The sequence below is a fragment of the Amphichorda felina genome, assembly GCF_050947745.1.
Source record: "Amphichorda felina strain 45539 chromosome Unknown scaffold_3, whole genome shotgun sequence".
Lineage (NCBI taxonomy): Eukaryota > Fungi > Ascomycota > Sordariomycetes > Hypocreales > Bionectriaceae > Amphichorda > Amphichorda felina.
The window spans coordinates 2,253,114-2,269,524 of NW_028145047.1; the positions used below are offsets into that span (position 1 = coordinate 2,253,114).

Here is a 16,411-nt window from a genome sequence, read left to right on the forward strand (position 1 = left end):
AAAGTCGTAGTAAGGTACGACGAATAATGTCCATAGGCAGAGAACAGGAATATACTATTAGTTAGTTGGGAAGAATAGTGGAGCCCTGGCACTGTTGCCTTTGCTGCCTACGTAGGTAGTAGTACTTTGGTAGGGTCGGGGGCTGGACCTGTGCACGGCCTCCTTCTTGTACGAGTACAGGATGCTTTCTGCCCAGGAAGGAAAACTGCAGGTAATTCACGTTGAGTGTTGTTGTCGCCATGGGGGAGGGTGCTTCACCTAGGATCGCCATGGGGACTTGCATCGGGCCCTTAACGTGCGGTACCTGCATGTGCCCTAGTGCATTAGGTCCGTCTCTTATTATCGGATGACAGGTAGTACCTACGACTAATATTACGAGGAGGTGCCAGCATCGTTGATTCATTGTACGCGTACGGAGTACTAATTACTAGCTAGGTACGTCAATATCTAGGGAAGCGTTTAAGACCCACCATGAGAATGCGATTCACGGGCTGTTGAAAAACAGGATGAAACATGTCGCAGTGTTGATCAAGGACGGCGTCCTGAAAACAACGCTGTTTCTGATAATGCCTGAAGCCCTGTAAGGACGGAGTGTGATTCATGGCATGTAGTGGCAGTCATAGGACCCAAGATGCATGCTTGCATCTCAATCGGGGAGCGCGGGGCCTCACAATTCCCGCCTCAGATGCGTATGCCTGCATCTTCTAACCGCTCGCTTCACCTCACACATGAGCACACACGTGCCCGCTGAGATTGCAGGATTGAGATCAAGTATCTCCCGAGGGCACTAAAATGTTGCGAGAGTGGACTCCTACCAATGAACCGACAGGCTCAAATCTACTACTGTTAGTAGGCAGATGTCGGGGTTCCAATGCTGTTCAGCTGGGACTACGGTCCCAAGGAGTAGCAGTAGTAGTAAGACTCGCGAAAGTCTCTCTCAAACCTGAGGCAAAGCCGGCGGTACATACCTGGGTGCTGTCAGTAGCCACTATTATTGCCATGGTAGCCGCCGCGCTGCTGTTTTGCACGAGTATGGCATCCCTGAAATGAACAACTGCCGTGAGGCAATCGCCCAGCTTCCCAGCCGTCCATGCGTCTAACCTCACTCTCGCAGACAGCGCCGGACTAGCCGGGCTAGGTGCTCTCAAGCGTTGGGAAACGGTACAACAGCGCAACAGACAGGCGACCTACCAGAAGTCCTGTTTTTGACCGAGAGTCCCACTGAATTGCCACCTCTAGAAGCTTTGATCCCTCATCCCATATCCACATTGTTTACCTGACTGGAGGACAGGATTGACGTGAGGCTAATCCCGCCGCCTCACCACCAACTTCACTCTGTGGCTTGGGGAGTCACCGGGCTTTGGGCTTGTCGGGATGTACTAGGGGCGAGAGAAAAACATTCGGAGATGCCCCTGCGCCACGCAACCGACGTGCGTACGTCGTGGTCACAAGTCAATGGCGTCGATCTGTCGGCGAAGGTGTATGTGTGCGCGCACCGCCGAATGGTGCTTAGGCAGCTGGGCGTCTTGCTGGGCGTCCTGGGCGGTTGTGGCGATGACCGATGGGCGCTGGCCTCACTCTTCTGAGAACAGACCGCATGAACAACTCTTCATTCGCCCTGTCGAGCAGCCTTCTCTTGGGCCAAACCTGCCACTCTCATCACTCTGCCCCTGTGGTGCTGGGTGGGCAAACGTGAAGTTGCAAGCTTGCGAGCCTTCGGTTGGTGGTGGCTGGTGGAGGCTCCCCGTAGCGCCTCGCATACCATTGACCAATCCCAGTCTCTTTGGCGACGGCGGCAGTGGCGGAATCGTGGGGCAACAGTCCAGCGACTCCAGGCCCCAAGCGACTCCAGGCCAACGCCACCAACTCCCAGGTGCCACGTCTCCATTGCACCATCTCACGCCCACCTGCACAGCGAGTCGAAGACAAGACACCGCCCCTCCATCCAGCCACCATGAAGCCCACCCTGCTGTTGTCTGTTCTGGCCTCGGCTGCCGTCAGCCTCGTTGCCGCTGAGGAGCTTGGTATCAAGGTCACTCAAGCTGTTGAGTGTGACCGTAAGACCCAGAAGGGCGACAAGGTGCACATGCACTACCATGGCTCCCTGGCCGATTCCGGAAAGAAGTTTGATGCCAGTCAGTATCTTCCCAGGTTGATGGCCATCCAGTGTTTGAGCCTGGCTCGCTGACGGTCCTTTGTTAAGGTTACGACCGCAACAAGCCACTGTCCTTCAAGCTTGGCTCTGGCCAGGTCATCAAGGGGTTCGTAGACATTCTAGGCGACATGTGGCATATTTCTTCCGCGCTCGGATGCTGACACTTAGCAGCTGGGACCAAGGCCTCTTGGATATGTGCATCGGTGAGAAGAGGTACGCCATTGCTTGCTCCCGCTGCTTCTTGTCCGTGTTCTAATACCTAGTCGCAGGACTCTAACCATCCCTCCCGAGCTTGGATATGGCCAGCGCGCAATGGGACCCATCCCCGCCGGGTCAACCCTGAGTAAGTTTTTTTTTTTTTTTTTTTTTGCCATGTGCCTGGATTGACTTCTGATAACTCTTCCAGTCTTCGAGACCGAGCTGGTTGGCATTGATGGTGTTGAGACCCCGGAGAAGATTGTACCCAAGGTGGTTGAGGAGGAGGCAGAGCCTGCTAAGGAGAATGTTGCCGAGAAGGTAGCTTCGGTTGCCTCTGAGGCCGCCGAGGCGGCCAAGACGTTTGTGGCGGACACGGATGATGTTCAAGGCCATGAGGAGCTGTGATCGCAGGCACCAACATGAAGCGGCGATGCTTTTGCAGCGAACTTGGGGATATTTGAGTCGATAGTGGGATGTGACTGGCTACTACTCGTATGGGGAGATACCGGCCATACTAACGTACTGCTATTACTACTCGTAGGGTAGCTAGGAAGCCCTTCTCTTGCAACCACCAGTCTGTCACGCGTATGCGGATAGAGGGGCGGTGAGACGAGACTTAAGATCCTCTGACAATTATGGGCGTTCTGACTTTATGCTGAGTGCCTGATAAGAGTACTAATACGGATACGGAGGGAGACACTGAAAGTAACAACGCACTTGATACCTGACCTACGGATACTAAAAGCTACTCATATTCGTACACACCGTGTCTCAGTATGGCGACGGTAACATTAGGCCAGGTACGGAGTATATTAGAGTGCATCGTTGCTTTTGGCATCTCCCTCCGTACGTCGTACTGGTACTACGAGTCTACGAGTCCTATTACGAATTGGCGGTTGTTTCAGGTTAGGAGGCCGCCAGCAATACGCAGTGCAGGGGTCTGTGGGCTCTCCGCTATCCGATATGTATGAGTATATTCGTATGGACACCAAGTACGAACCCCTGAGACGACGCAACATAAACCGGTTTTCAAGCCCACCTGTCATCTATGCTTAGATACAGCAGTACTACCCAGCACTCGTAGTAGTAGACTTCCTTTACATAAAGGCGGCTAAACACTATTTGGTGTCCTATCCAGCAGCTACTACGAGTAGTATGTACGGATACCGCCATTGTTATCTCTCCAGGGGGAAGAGCTAATTGGTCCAATAGAAGGGCGCAATTTGCTCTGTGCTCTGTGCTCCGAGTCTGTGCTCCTGCTCATTAAATAATGGGGAATCATATTCGTAATCTACGGGTAACATGTGTATGCGAGTATGATTAGGGGATCTACGCAATGCTACTCGGACACACATGCATGATAGAGCAACTAGCTATAGTACTCGTACGTCTCCTCTGCCCCCCGCCAGGATTCTCCCTGCCTGCCCTTGACTGTTCTGATTCGAGGCATCTCTTTTGCTCACTTGGCATCGGTGTTCGAATTAGCTTCATTGATCTTTCTATGCATTACACCTTTGTTATGGCCCCGTTTTGTGCCAGCGAATGAAAAGTCCCACGCCTGGCAGACCGGCTCCTTGTGGCGCGTGGCCAGCATCTCGTTGATACGCGATCTCAGAACCCAGAACTTAGTGGCACGGCGTCATTAGCCCAGCTGTCAGGATGCTGGATTCCCTCAAGACGCGCTGGACCGAGTGGCTCGAGGAGCACTCGACAATCGAAACGCTTATATCTTTCGTTGGAGACTGGCTGCCACCTCTCAACTACATAACCATCCACTATGGATATTTTATCAGCGTCACCATGGCCTCGTCGCTCATCTTCTGGGGCTCCTCTACACCCTTTGGTAGCGTCAACTATGTCGACAGCCTCTTCCAAGTCACCTCGGCAATCACCAACACCGGTCTCAATACCCGAAACCTAGACGAATTCACCACCTGGCAGCAGGTCCAACTCTGGTTTCTCCTCATGATTGGAAGCCCCATCTGGGTGTCTTTTTGGACCGTCCTGGTGAGGAAGCATGCCTTTGAGAAGCGCTTTGAGGGCATCGTTGAGGCCGAAAGGGAACGCCACAAGCGTCAAAAGGAAATGCGGAAACGGGGAGGACATTTTAGGAGAGCCCGGAACCTCCTAGCGATGACCTCTTCAAACAAGGTCATTCACGACCCGGCTTTCACCCACGTCCCTGGTCTGCTACTGACTGGCATTGACACGGAGGTTCCATCCAACGAGGCTGTGTCCGCTCCCTTCATGTTCAAAGCCACTGTATCTACGGGGGAAGGGGTTGACGCCAATGTCAGCGAAAAGCACATTCGCACGGAGAAGAAACAGCATAAAATCGGGGAGGACACCGGAGATCACATCTCCTTCATCGAGCCTATCCCGCGGCATAGCGCGGGGAGCTTCGAAGGCCGCACCTCTGCTTACCAACACGGAAACCACCTCGCACCAGTCCCCAGCAGCGGGAGACGTGCATCTGATGCCACATCCGCCGCATCGGCAGAGTCAGAGGATTTCCTTATGCACTGGAAGAATTTCCTAGGCAAGCACAACATTAGCCGCAGTGGGCAGTTCTACGACTTGAACTCGGAGGAGAGGGAGCGCCTGGGTGGTTGTGAATACCGAGCTCTCAAAATCTTGGCGGTCACGGTGCCTCTGTACTCAGCCCTCTGGCAATTCCTAGGGGCAGTTGCGCTGGCTTGCTGGATAGCTACTCGAAACCCCGATGTCCCTAGAGAATACGGCGTGGATCCATGGTGGACAGGAATCTTTTATTCTGTGTCAGCCTTCAACAACGGAGGCTTCGCTCTGATCAAAGACAGCGTGATACCCTTCCAGGGTGATTATTTTGTTCTTTTTGTCATTGGCTTGCTCATTCTGGCGGGGAATACGGCATACCCGATTTTCCTCCGTCTTATTCTCTGGACTGCTCTGAAGGTTCTCCAACTAACCACAGATCCGCTTACATTGGGCCCTTGGAAAGAGACTGTCGAATTCATCCTGAAATACCCTCGACGGGTTTACACCACACTTTTTCCATCTCGTGCAACTTGGTGGCTCTTTGGGGTTCTGTTGGCGACAAATGTGGTTGATTGGTTAGCTTTTGAGATACTCAATATTGGCAATCCAGAGGTTGCGAATCTCCCGCTTGGCCATCAAATCATGGCAGGATTGTTTCAAGCTATTTGTGAGTTTATATTGGACACGCAAAATCTTAGTCTTTTTATTTTTATTTTTATTTTTATTTTTATTTTGACTGACCGTTCCCAGCTGTTCGTGCCTGCGGCTTTGTCGTCATCTCTATCCCCGTGCTGTACATCGGCGTTCAGGTCTTGTATCTGATCATGATGTACATCTCGGTATACCCGGTAGTTATAACCATGCGAAACTCCAATGTCTACGAGGAACGGTCCTTGGGAATTTATGACGACGATGACCCGGCAACAAAGGAGCAGGAAAGGGCTTCCAATACATTCACCAGCAGCCAAGAACCCGACAAGAAACCTTCTCTCCGCAAACGAAACACGGGCGCTGTTATAAGCAAACAACTGAAGAGGGTCACCACTTTTCAAGGAGTAGGAGCGCGACGTTCAAACCAAAACGAAGAAGAGACGAGCAGGGCTTCCTTCATAGGACAACAGATCCGCGGCCAGCTTGCACACGATCTGTGGTGGCTTGTCCTGGCCATTCTCATCATCGTCGTCATTGAGACGGATCATTTTCTCGGGGATCCAGTGACATACAGCGTCTTCAACATTATTTTCGAGTCAGTTTCGGCATACGCGTGTGTGGGACTCTCCATCGGTCTGCCAAATGATGCCTACAGCTTCTCAGGAGGCCTGCACAAGGGCAGCAAGCTGGTCATGTGCCTCGTCATGATGAGGGGCAGACATAGAGGCTTGCCGGTTGCGATCGACCGCGCGGTCAGGCTCCCGGGCGAACAACTGCAGAAGGACGAGGTAGAAGACGCAAGGATTCGGCGGACAAAAACGATTCATCGGATGGTGAGCCGTGACGTATAGTCACCCCGCCCCCGCCTACACATTCAAGACCGTAATCGCTGTACCGCTAGTCATAGACGGTAAGTATAGATAGATAGGGAGGTGTCTAAGAAGGGCACCAAGCGTGGTGATTTATTTTTGGGTCAACAGGTCGAATGAAATATAGAGTTTTCCTTTTCTTTCTACCTAACAGAATATACAATGTCGTAGCTGTCATCATCGTAGCGTCGTCTACCCGAAGAATAATTTCTTCTGCTTTGGATCCACTGTGCTTGTTCGGGTCCTCTTCTTCTCAGGAAGCCTAGGCTTCTTGCTCTCATGGGGCCCAGTCTGGGATATGTCTTTGACGTCAGCCTGTACAGCGTCCCTGATTGTCTGCCGAGACAGGCACAGGTCGATGTGTTCGTTGAATTGGCGTTCGTCTGTCGCCTGTGGTCGACCGCAGATGGGACAATCCCACCATTGCTCCTCGTCCGCAGACTCTTCTGTCTTCGGGTTTGGTGCAACCTCTTTCCCGTGTCGCCTGAAGGGCAAATTTCCCGAGTCCAGTCCTTGTTCGGCCACTCCCTCCTCGCCCTTAATTTGAAGTTCATCCTCGGGCCACTCCCTCCACTCCCTGTCACCACCGTCCAGCGGTCCGCTCGCCTTTCTCTTATGCCCGCTGGAATCTGCTTGGACCGGTGAGTCCTCTTTCCTTCGTCTCAACCCGAAGAAAGCCATAGTATCAGGTCGTTTTGTGCTGACGAGATGCGTGCATCGGAGGCCCATAAGTCGAAGCTTCAGCCCAGCCATCTCCTGCTGGAGCTTTGTGAGCATCGGTAGCGAGTAGTTGTAGAGGTCATCAGCGAGGCATATCGCCCGAGGGGTCACAATCTGTCGGGTAAAGACTTCGAATGTGTGCAGCTTCACCTTCAGGCACAATGTCCGTCCCTTGCATTCCGCACGCTTCATATCCTTCTCCAATTCCTCGGCAGTCCAACGTAATTTCTCCCTCAGCTTTGCCGGATCGGACATATCTGAGAATGTGCTCTCGGTCCCGACACTTTTCCGTTCATACTCTTCTGCTGGTTGTATCTTGGTGCGGCCCAACCCTAGATAGCAGCCGATTAGAAACTCAAACGTCTTCTCCCCAAAGAGCCGAAGAAGATATTTTCTGTATTCGTATAGGTCCCCGCAAGTTTTGACGCCGATCTCCAGCAGTTCACGCTCCAAGACTCGTCCAACGCCATTAACTTTCCTTGTGGGCAGTTCACGCATGAATGTCAAAATAGAGTTCCTGTCGTTGGGCAGTACATATTGTCCGTTTGGCTTGTTCATGTTGGAACATATTTTGGCTAGCTTGGCGTTTGCCGCTATGCCAGCAGAGACGGTGATGTGTGTCCTTTGAAAGATTTCCCTTCGCATCTGGTCCACTGCCTCGGGCGGATCCATGGTATGCTCTGTGCAATACTCGGTGATGTTGAGGTAAGCCTCGTCGATGCTAGCACTTTCGAACCGAGGATCATATTCCACTAAGACTTCCCTGACTTCGTGTGCCTTGGCGTTATATTTCTCAAAGTTTGGTTTGACAAGGACCAATTTTGGGCAGAGCTTCTTGGCCACAAACCCGGCCATACCTGATCGGCATCCATATTGACGGGCAACGTAGTTGCATGTTGTCAACACGCCTCCTCCAACGGCAAAGGGGACGTCTTTCAGCTCCGGGTGTTCAAGTTGCTCCACAGCCGCATAGAACGCATCGCAGTCGATGTGGACAATGTGTTGTGTGAGGTCTCGAGTAGCATCAAGTTCCGTGACAAGCCGGTCAGCGTTCAGAAGGTCGCGCGAGAGATCTTGCTGGTCGAGGTCTCGCTTACGAGCCAATATTTGCTCTATTTTTTGGGTGAGAACTTTGTCTCTAACCTCTTCTCGGTTGAAGTATTTGGATCCCTTCGAGGCATTGTAGATAATTTCAGAGACCTGTTACGTGTTAGTATTGGAGTTGCTAGACGGGACACGCTGCGAGCGCACCTTGCTCTGGTCGACTTTGTCTTGGCCGGCTTTCGTCAAAGAAGGGCCCAGGAGATGGTATTTGAGAGTTTTGAACTCGTCCTGCTCAACCTCCTCTTCTTTGTGGACGGTCGACTCTTCTGAGGTTTCCGCAGACGTCATCGTGAGGAGTCCCCAGACTTCGAAATCGTCGAATCTTCCAACATGTAGGTATCAATATAGTGCATCGTGCCTCCCAATTGGATAACCGTCCCCAGATGACACACCCGTCGAGGAAAGTTGGTGGTGACGTGACTTGAGAACAGTGCAATCGGCCCAGCGTGAACGCGTTCTGAATGTGACGCGAGGTCACGTGCTACACGGATCTCCCATTATCGAGTCTAGGTGGGGCGACATGGTGGAGATGGGTGACATGGGCGACCTGGCAGGCATCAAGACACCTTTTGAGGGTCCCGTAGATTTCATTGGTCAGGATCTCACTTCCCCTCTCGACAAGCAGCAGTTTAAGCGCCGACAAAACCACCACTGCACTGACCGCATGCTACACATGGATTCATGACAGGCGAATGGATCGGACAAGTGTGCTGATCAGCTCCGTTGCCGCTGGGCTGCCAAGTTGGCACCGAGGGCTACAAAACCCAAGCGTCAATGGCTGGCGAAGTCGCTTCCTTTTCCCCTAACCCGCACTCGTGCCATCGCTACTCGGGTTTGCGAAGACAAGCGTCTTGCAAAGAGTCTTTTTTTCTCCATCGTCCAGGCCATCGCCCAGGCCATCTTCTGTGTGCTTTTCAAGAGTGACCTCAATAATGGCGGCCCGGCCAGGAGAGGAGAATGTAGCCACTCTGTGAGTGATACACACACCGACCTTGCGACATCGCGTCCCCTAACCTTGTATCCCCCAAAGTTTCGGTGACATTCATTATTTTTACTCGCCGGCCGAGGTCAAACCTCGGCATCATCGATTCGACAAGGGTTCTTATGTTTACCTCTTCGAAAATGCGAATGAGAGGAGATGTCGCGTGGAGATAGCAAACAACCCAGGCACAGACGACCAGGACGCCTTTGATGGCTGTAAGCACCATGGCCTGCCCTAGCTGGTGATGAGTTGAAGCAGTTCGCTGACATGAATCTTCCGACAGTCCTTGATCAGACCCGGATGCGATACTCGTACAAACAGCACTGCATGGTATCTCTGACTGTCGCCGACTCTGTCGATCAGAACCAATGGCATCTCCCCACCTACGACCCGCGAAATGAAAATAAGTATCATTATAAGCTTCAATCCCTCGACATATATTTCTGGACACAGCAGGATGCCTTGCAGTTCGTGAATGGCGTGCGGCGGGTTCTACCTCCAGGCCAGGCGGAGATCTTGGATGAACCGGGACCGCCGCCACCTCAGCAACCCACCAACATGAGCGATGTTGTCCAGAAGCTTGAGACGGCGGCCATTTCCGATCCACAGTACAATACCGTCAAGCCTTCCTCGCAACCCTCGTCTTACGACGGCCAGCTTCCGCCACCGCCGCCACCGCCGGCCACCGACGCATCAGCACCGTCCCAGCCAGCTAATTACGCACCGATGGCCTACAACCCCGCGGCGCCAGCTGCGCCGGAGACGATCCGACATCGTGAGAAGACACCGCCGCCTGATGAAGACCCCCTCAATCCGCTGGCGGTGGCCGTAGCATATGACTACCAGAAGCAGCCCTTTACCCCCGGGTATCCCCCACAGGCGCAGTTTCCGCCGGGTATCACGAGTCCCGGGTTGCCACCTTCACTAGGCAGTCCCGGGGCACCTCCGCCTCAGTTTGGTGGGCCCCCTCACCCAGGAGTTCAGCGGGCAGTAACAATGCCGGCCCATGGGGGAATGGCTTCTCCGGGGTTAACCAGCCCGTACGGCTCTGCGTTCCCCGGATCTCCGGGGGTTCACCCAGCTCCACCGCCGAGTCAGTTGCAGCCTCCTCACCAACCACCGCAGCAACTACAGGCCCAGCAGCACACTCCTCCGGTTACAAGTCCCGGGCTGCCCCCGCCTCCGGGAGGGTACTCCAACTATTCATACAGCCAGCAAAACCAGCCAAGGCCGGGTGGCCAGGATTACTCGATACACCAACAACTATACCGGCCGACCGAAACTGAGGCAGCACATGGCCAGGGGGCATACCAGCCAAAGCAAGATCCCAGGGGCAGGTTAGAAGAGAACGCTGGCCGTCTGGAGCGAGGCGTGTCAGGGATGTTAAAGAAGTTTGAGAAGAAGTTTGGCTAGGACGACGCGAGATCTAGCGCGAGCTCGACACCAAAGCTGCTATTATCATCCTACCTCTCTCCATTACAATTCTAAACTTGCTATTCCATAGTATTAGTAGTGATACTTATAGCAAACACACTCAGATGCTATCCCCTGAATCGATCTGTTCGAGTGAAGGTCACTTTAAATGAGACGCCTATTTTGTGGACTAGTATTAGTAGTCCTACATCTGATCAGAGAGACAAAGCTTGGCGACCTAGGTAAATCGACCCGAGACCCGACTCCGGTGTTGCCGAGTTTAGATCGTATGGAACTAGTAGTACTATTAATAAGTTTCCTGTTCACCTTTCGTAGTAAAGTTTAAGGTCCAGCCATGAGGGGTGTGGTGGATGGTTCAGCCTTTTGTAGGGTCAATTCAACCCACCCATACGTACGTACTCCAACCCCGAAAGCTTCCTCAAGATAATTATTGTTACCCAAGCTGCGATTGCGTCTGCTGCCCTGCATCGATTCTGCAGGCCCAGGCTTCGTGTCATTGGGGCGCGCCGAGGGGGCCTAAGCCCTGTGCTGGCCAACCATAGCCAACCTGCGACAAACCGGTACGAGATGGTGCTGATTGACCTTCCCAAATACGAAAATGCGTATTCTAGCGTCGGCGGCATCAGACCCTATGTGTACAGCCTCATGATCGTCCAAGCCAGCAGCGATTGAACGAGTCTCGTCGTCCAGCCAGAGAGGCACACGACGTTAGCTCAGAACAGGAAAGCTGAGGCTGCCTACGGATACTCCGTAGTGGAGGCTTCAATGTGGCAATGCGGGCAGGACCTTCTGCGACACGTCTCCAATGGGACGAAGGTGATACGTTTCTCCAGCGCCTAGGGAGCTTCTGCCCAAGCAAGACCAGGGACTGAGCACCAGCACCCGCACTGCCACAACCACACTTGTGGTGGATGGAGGTTGGTGTTTTGTTTCGCCGTATCCCCGGGAGGGTGGGCTGACTCTGAAAGCCTGGAAGTTTGGAACGGGGGTCTCGCCTCCCGACTCCCGAGTCATCAGCGCTCATGTCTCAGCCCTTCAAGACCCTTTTTCATGCCTTGGTACCTTACGCATTCAACCTCGTACACCCATTGCCAAAGTGCGAATGTAGCTCTGGAAAACCCAGTTCACCTCAATCGATACCTATTGAGATCTTGGTGCTTGCCTTCGAAGCACCCGTGTTGGAGCTATTGTTATTTTTTGGGTCAGTTGCCTTCCAGGTTCACCAGCGCGTCATTCTACTTGATGCTCGCCCCCTTTGATTCGTTCGCTTGATCCATCATTGTCCACGTCAGTGGTCCATCGACCAGGCACCAGAAGGGGCCGGATCTCCTAGGCTCTAGCTCAGCCTCCACCTACGAATACCGCCCCTTGGCCCAAAATTCCCCGTCGCCGTCATCCCGGGGCGCAAGATTCCCAAAGCTCGAGAGGTGCGGCTACATTGCCTCACCATTTGCGAGGGTACGCGAACTCCTTGTGCTTGGCCTTTCGACTTGGGATATCCATACCCTCCCGCTTTATCTTAACCGCGGCGCCCAGCCCATCTACCAAGCCATCAACGCCCCATCCTCCGCCGGTCCGCCGATAGTCCACCGGCAAATATTCGTCCACCGACAGTGGCTCGGTTGTGAGCCTGTCTTGCGGGGGGATTGGCAAGATGCATATTCACAGCCGTTTGCCGAGCGACTGGGGGGCGCACCAGAACTTCCCGATCGCGCCACACTTGCGCCGAGGGGATCAAGGCCCTAGCACCGATAGGAGTATCCCCTTCATTGTACGTGGGCCATCTCATACGACTAGTGTCAAGATTGAGATTCGCAGAAAGCTAACTTTAGACTCTTTAACAGATAATTGGTGTCATTGCTGGCATAGTGCTCCTCTCCATCGCAGCCCTCCTCTACAGAAGGGCCAAGAGGAGAAGGAAGGCATTTGGACAGAAGACAACTCCAGCGGGAGGTAGCGGCTGGAGTCGCCTCCTCGGTCCCTTCAAATCACAATCGAGCCGGTACCAACCTACTTCGGGCGACGACAGCGCTGAACTCAATCCCACGTCGAGGACCGCCCGCCGCAATGTCGAACAAACATCGAATATCCGATCGAATCGAAATATCAGCTCTGCCGGAGCTACAGTTGACCGCAACACATCTGTCAGATCAGTCTTGACCCTTCCGGCATACAGCCTGTCAGCATCCAACAGTGAACGAGTCATCGGCCGGGAGGGAGACCGAGATGGGATGGACGTTGTCGTCGACTTCCCTACGGAGGAGGACGAAGAGGCACTGCGAGAACAGGAGATGAATGCGCTTTACCAACTCCGCGCTACTAGGCGACAGCAGGCTCAGGAGCGGGAGAACCTCAGGACACAGCGTCGCGAGGCTCGGGAGAGGAATGATCTGTCAGCGCTTGCAGATGCCCGAAGTCGAGCCCGAGCCACCACCAACAGTAACGACAGCATGATTCACGAGCTCCGCCGAGACATTGACCGTGCCAAAGAGAATCGCCAGCGCTCCGTTTCGAGTGTATCGTACGCAGATCTCGGCGTCGCCCGACACGACGGGACGAGGATAAGGGCGAATAGCCAGGAGAGCGAGCGCATGGGGCTCCTAACGGACGCAGCGGACATGGGCCAGTTCCCTCGTTCCAGGGCAAATTCGCCCATGCCTCATCGTCGAGATCGAAGCGTAAGCTCCGTTGCGAGCCTCGACAGCGATTTCCCCTCGCCAGCATTCACTCGCCCTCGGGGTGACTCTCGCCCTGCGACGCCTAGCAGGCTCTCGTACGGCGGGACTAGGGCAGGGTCAAGTCCCGAGCTGGTCGAGTCTGACCTGGGAGTTGAAGCGATGCCACCGCCCGAGTACGAGGATGTGCCTCTGGATGACAACCCTGCCCAGCGCTCGACGACCCCGCTGAACGAACCCCCTCCCGACTACCCCGGGCCTTATCGCTCGCATTCCCAAGACAGCGAGCGGCCTGAACCCAGACAATCAGGGGACGAAACAGCGCAGGGGGGTCAAACGGAAGAGATTCCAAGGGGTCACGGAGTCGGTGGAGTGCCCCAACTTCCCAGTCTAAGAATAGGTCAACTTCCAGAGATTGTGGTTGAATCATGCTCCGGCCCCTCACGCGACGACGACGAGGAACACAACTTGCCGGGACAGCATTGATGGAATTGGGAAGCAACATCCTAGGGGAAGAAGATGGGCCAGCTGGAGGGGAAGTGAACATGTTAGCATGGAGTTCGGGGACTGGGATGGGTTAGGTTCGGAATTTGAGGGTTTCTTGTCTATTTCCCCGGGGGCCAAAGTGTATATCGGCATCAGTGCGAAGGGTCCCTTTTTTCACCGGTTACGGCTTTCGTCCTTGTAAGTAGTGTATATCGAATGAGCAAACGCAGCAGCCTATCTCCGCGAAAATAGATGGAGATCAAAGTTGAAAGAGGGCCATTGATACGAACCGATTGATTCACTGTTGCAGTTGTTCAAGGCGACCCTCCGGTGACAGCACCTACAGTAGGGGAGGGACAGTACGGCGATTTGCAGTGCCCCAATCCTGGGCTGAAGGTTCCAAGTTGAGATGCGCCATGCAGCTCGAACTTTCCTCATGCAAGGCCACTCATCTCTTGCGGCACAACATCTCATGCGAGACCACGCCATATTGGCCGGTCCGTGAGCGCCCCTTACAGGAAACTGTAATAGGTACTATGTAGCAACTTTTCCTCCAGCGGGGAGAAAAACACGTTTCCCCACCCGGAACGGAGGGGCTCGAGGAATAAAAAGAGCTGTCGAGACGAAGGGCAAAAGTGCAACAGAGTGTCCGCGGATGGTCTAAAGACCGTCTCTCTCGGCCTTGCCCTGCCGGATCTCACTGCTGTACGAAGGGTCCTTGTGGCCTTGTCGGCGTGTACCTGCGTACCCGCTCATCCAACCGCAGATAATACCTCTCATCGCCTCGTCCCCTCGTCCCCTCATCGCCTCGCAATGGATTGCCCATTTCTCACCTACTATGTGCGTACTACATAGTAACTACTAGCTACTATTACTATGTAGCGCTGCCTAACTGCTTTGTAGTGCTAGCAGCTTTTAGTCAGGTTCCACCCGAAGATTTCGAACTCCACCCGTGAGAGTCTAGGTCTTTAAGGCTTCCAAACTTGGAGAGGCGCCCGCATCTGGAACGAAAACAGCGGCAAGGCTGGTTTTCGGGAACAGGCCCGTCTCGTGGAATAACCATACCGTCCATGCGTACCTATCTCTGTCAGATGACGAGCGCCGCGAGGCGGCAACGGGCAGCAGCTGTTGGGTAGAATGGGTGCTCACCAAAAGCTTAGCAAAGCGTTAGCTAAGGCCGAAGGGTGCGCGAACCCCGCCAGTGACTTCATGCGGGGTGACTTGGGGGGTTGTTTTGTCAGGCTCAGCTAATGATTGACGCAACTTACGCAAGACCTCTCGGCGAATACGCGCCTGTCTAGACCCATCGTCGATGGGCCCAGGGGTCGTGGGTCTTCGTATAGTCGTACATATTAATTGATTCTTCAGCTTCTTGTAATCAGCCAACGTCAATCGCAGAGGCCGATTCGGCCAATTCGACACCCTTGCCCCCTGCAGCCGGGACAATTGCAAGCATGCAAACGCATGCGCTTTGCGAGCTGCAGATGCGCTGGTTGGCCAGATGCGTGTGGTGAGGGAGCTCCGATCCCGCCACAGCCGTTGGCGCAGAGTATCGTCTCCATCCAGCGATCTCGACACCAATAATATCATCATGATACTCCCGTACTAGTCTGTGCGCATCTGGTAGCATTCGCAAAGTATAAGAGCAACTGGGACCCCCGAAGTTTACTACCAACTTGCCTCTAGACCCCCTCCAGATATAGCACCACTTCTGACTCCCTAAAACACCCGCCATCCTGAGAAGTATAATTCCGAACCCCAAACTCGACACAATGGCGCCCAAGATTGCAATTGTCTATGTGAGACCTATTCCATCCCCCCATCAGCCCCTCGCCCCTCGCCCCTCTACCCGGGCCTTTGTCATAGACAGGGCCTGGTAAACCCCACGAGACATGAAGTTCGTTGTCGTATGTTATTTGAGCCCCGTCTTGTGTGCTGACGCGATGCCATGCAGTACTCCATGTACGGCCACATCAAGTCGCTGGCCGACGCTGAGAAGAAGGGTGTCGAGAAGGCCGGCGTCACCGTCGACCTCTTCCAGCTCCCAGAGACCCTCTCGGGCGAGGTCCTAGGAAAGATGCACGCCCCGGCCAAGGCCTCCGACGTCCCCGTCCTGGAGGACCCTGCCATCCTCGAGGGGTACGATGGCTGGTTGCTGGGCATCCCCACCCGTTACGGCAACTTCCCCGCCCAGTGGAAGGTATGCGCCATTCTCCGAGGCTGCCATGCCACTACGGGACGATCCAGTAGCTGACAGATAGGCGAAAGACTTTCTGGGACAAGACTGGCAAGCAGTGGGCAGCTGGTGGTTTCCATGGCAAGCTTGCCGGTCTGTTCATCTCCACCGGCACCCTTGGCGGTGGCCAGGAGTCGACCGCCATCGCCGCCATGTCCACCCTTACCCACCACGGTATCATCTACGTGCCCTTCGGCTACGCCAAGGGCTTCACCCTCATGGCCGACCTGAGTGAGGTGCATGGCGGTAGCCCCTGGGGTGCCGGGACCTTTGCTGGCGCCGACGGCTCCCGCCAGCCCACTCCCCGTGAGCTCGAGATTGCCGAAATCCAGGGCGAGAGCTTTGCCAACACGGTTCTGAAGCACTTCGGTTGACTCCATGGCC

At 54.2% G+C, this 16,411-nt stretch overlaps 6 protein-coding genes across 6 annotated transcripts; 5 read left to right on the top strand and 1 right to left on the bottom strand.

The window, feature by feature from the left end:
- Nucleotides 1-1,954: 1,954 nt before the first annotated feature.
- On the top strand, nt 1,955-2,758 carry FPR2 (peptidylprolyl isomerase family protein FPR2; the record flags this gene model as incomplete). The annotated part of the gene is made up of 4 exons (XM_083192863.1): nt 1,955-2,135; nt 2,204-2,261; nt 2,425-2,498; nt 2,562-2,758. The coding sequence occupies 4 exons, from the start codon at nt 1,955-1,957 to the stop codon at nt 2,756-2,758; spliced, it is 510 nt and encodes a 169-aa protein (XP_083051920.1).
- Nucleotides 2,759-4,012: 1,254 nt separating this feature from the next.
- ACO1O0_003410 (cation transport protein-domain-containing protein) lies at nt 4,013-6,372 on the top strand (the record flags this gene model as incomplete). Its single annotated transcript, XM_083192864.1, has 2 exons — nt 4,013-5,189; nt 5,621-6,372. 2 exons carry the CDS (start codon nt 4,013-4,015, stop codon nt 6,370-6,372), a joined length of 1,929 nt encoding a protein of 642 aa, XP_083051921.1.
- Nucleotides 6,373-6,582: 210 nt separating this feature from the next.
- Nucleotides 6,583-8,502, bottom strand: ACO1O0_003411 (uncharacterized protein; the record flags this gene model as incomplete). Its single annotated transcript, XM_083192865.1, has 2 exons — nt 6,583-8,310; nt 8,362-8,502. The coding sequence occupies 2 exons, from the start codon at nt 8,500-8,502 to the stop codon at nt 6,583-6,585; spliced, it is 1,869 nt and encodes a 622-aa protein (XP_083051922.1).
- Nucleotides 8,503-9,405: 903 nt separating this feature from the next.
- On the top strand, nt 9,406-10,190 carry ACO1O0_003412 (uncharacterized protein; the record flags this gene model as incomplete). Its single annotated transcript, XM_083192866.1, has 3 exons — nt 9,406-9,411; nt 9,491-10,062; nt 10,151-10,190. 3 exons carry the CDS (start codon nt 9,406-9,408, stop codon nt 10,188-10,190), a joined length of 618 nt encoding a protein of 205 aa, XP_083051923.1.
- A 2,094-nt stretch (nt 10,191-12,284) lies between these two features.
- Nucleotides 12,285-13,791, top strand: ACO1O0_003413 (uncharacterized protein; the record flags this gene model as incomplete). Its single annotated transcript, XM_083192867.1, has 2 exons — nt 12,285-12,401; nt 12,475-13,791. 2 exons carry the CDS (start codon nt 12,285-12,287, stop codon nt 13,789-13,791), a joined length of 1,434 nt encoding a protein of 477 aa, XP_083051924.1.
- A 1,772-nt stretch (nt 13,792-15,563) lies between these two features.
- On the top strand, nt 15,564-16,401 carry PST2 (flavo protein-like protein; the record flags this gene model as incomplete). Its single annotated transcript, XM_083192868.1, has 3 exons — nt 15,564-15,590; nt 15,746-15,991; nt 16,060-16,401. The coding sequence occupies 3 exons, from the start codon at nt 15,564-15,566 to the stop codon at nt 16,399-16,401; spliced, it is 615 nt and encodes a 204-aa protein (XP_083051925.1).
- Nucleotides 16,402-16,411: the final 10 nt, after the last annotated feature.